Source organism: Euleptes europaea, chromosome 1 (assembly GCF_029931775.1).
Source record: "Euleptes europaea isolate rEulEur1 chromosome 1, rEulEur1.hap1, whole genome shotgun sequence".
Classification (NCBI taxonomy): domain Eukaryota; kingdom Metazoa; phylum Chordata; class Lepidosauria; order Squamata; family Sphaerodactylidae; genus Euleptes; species Euleptes europaea.
The window spans coordinates 3780816-3782233 of record NC_079312.1 but is presented as its reverse complement, the minus strand read 5'-3'; the positions used below and the strand labels follow the sequence as shown (position 1 = coordinate 3782233).

At 43.8% G+C, this 1418-nt stretch overlaps 1 protein-coding gene across 1 annotated transcript; it reads left to right on the top strand.

Annotated features, from left to right (window-relative positions):
- Positions 1 to 505: 505 nt before the first annotated feature.
- On the top strand, positions 506 to 1135 carry LOC130472584 (zinc finger protein 79-like; the record flags this gene model as incomplete). The annotated part of the gene is made up of 1 exon (XM_056844354.1): positions 506 to 1135. A coding segment is annotated over one exon (630 nt), but the record flags the coding sequence as incomplete, so codon positions are not given.
- Positions 1136 to 1418: the final 283 nt, after the last annotated feature.

The window sequence follows — 1418 nt, the reverse complement described above, 5'->3', positions numbered from 1 at the left end:
TAAAATCCATTTGCATATGCACAGAGGAAAGGAGACCCATGGATGCTCTGAGTGTGGAAAGAGCTTTCTTTGCAGAGCAGAGTTCCTTAGACATCAAAGAACACATGCAGCAGAAAATTGTTCTTGCTGCTCAGATGGCAAGAGCTTCCTGCAGAAGTCAGACCTTTTTCAACACCAAAGGATTCATTCAGGTGAGAAGCTATTTATCTGCTCAAGGAATAGAAGGATGTTTTTTCATGGAAGGAAAAGTAAGGCAATCTTCCCAAAGCACAGTATAAGGAAGGCAAGTAAATGCTTTCAGTGTGGAAAGTACTTCAAATATAGATCACAGCTACTTGTTCACCAAAGAATACACACAAAGCAGAGACCTTTTCAATGCTCAGAGTGTGGAAAGAGATTTAGTCACAATAGCTCTCTTCAAAGGCATGTAAGAACCCACACAGGGGAAAAGCCTTTTGAATGCTCAGAGTGTAGAAAGAGATTCAGTCAGAGTGGCTCTCTTCAACAGCATCTAAGAACCCACACTGGGGAGAAATCTTTTGAATGCTCAGAGTGTGGAAAGAGATTCAGTCACAATAGCTCTGTTCAAAGGCATGTAAGAACCCACACAGGGGAAAAGCCTTTTGAATGCTCAGAGTGTAGAAAGAGATTCAGTCAGAGTGGCTCTCTTCAACAGCATCTAAGAACCCACACAGAGGAGAAGCCTTTTGAATGCTCAGAGTGTGGAAAGAGATTCCGTCGGAGTGGCTGTCTTCAAAGTCATCAAAGAACTCACACAGGGGAGAAGCCTTTTGAATGCTCAGAGTGTGGAAAGAGATTCAGTCACAGTAACAATCTTCAAAGTCATCAAAGAACTCACACAGGGGAGAAGCCTTTTGAATGCTCAGAGTGTGGAAAGAGATTCAGTCAGAGTGGCAGTCTTCAACAGCATCAAAGAACCCACACAGGGGAGAAACCTTTTGAATGCTCTGAGTGTGGAAAGAGATTCAGTCGCAGTGGCTCTCTTCAAAGGCATGTAAAAACCCACACAGGGGAGAAGCCTTTTGAATGCTCAGAGTGTGGAAAGAGATTCAGTCGCAGTGGCAATCTTCAAAGGCATCAAAGAACTCACACAGGGGAGAAGCCTTTTGAATGATCAGAGTGTGGAAAGAGATTCCGTCAGAGTACCTCTCTTCAAAGTCATCAAAGAACTCACACAGGGGAGATGCTTTTGAATGCTCAGAGTGTGGAAAGAGATTCAGTCAGAGTGGCTCTCTTCAACAGCATCTAAGAACCCACACAGGGGAGAAGCCTTTTGAATGCTCAGAGTGTGGAAAGAGATTCAGTCAGAGTAGCCATCTTCAAAGTCATCAAAGAACTCACACAGGGGAGAAGCCTTTTGAATTCTCTGAGTGTGGCAAGAAATTCAGTCGGAGTAA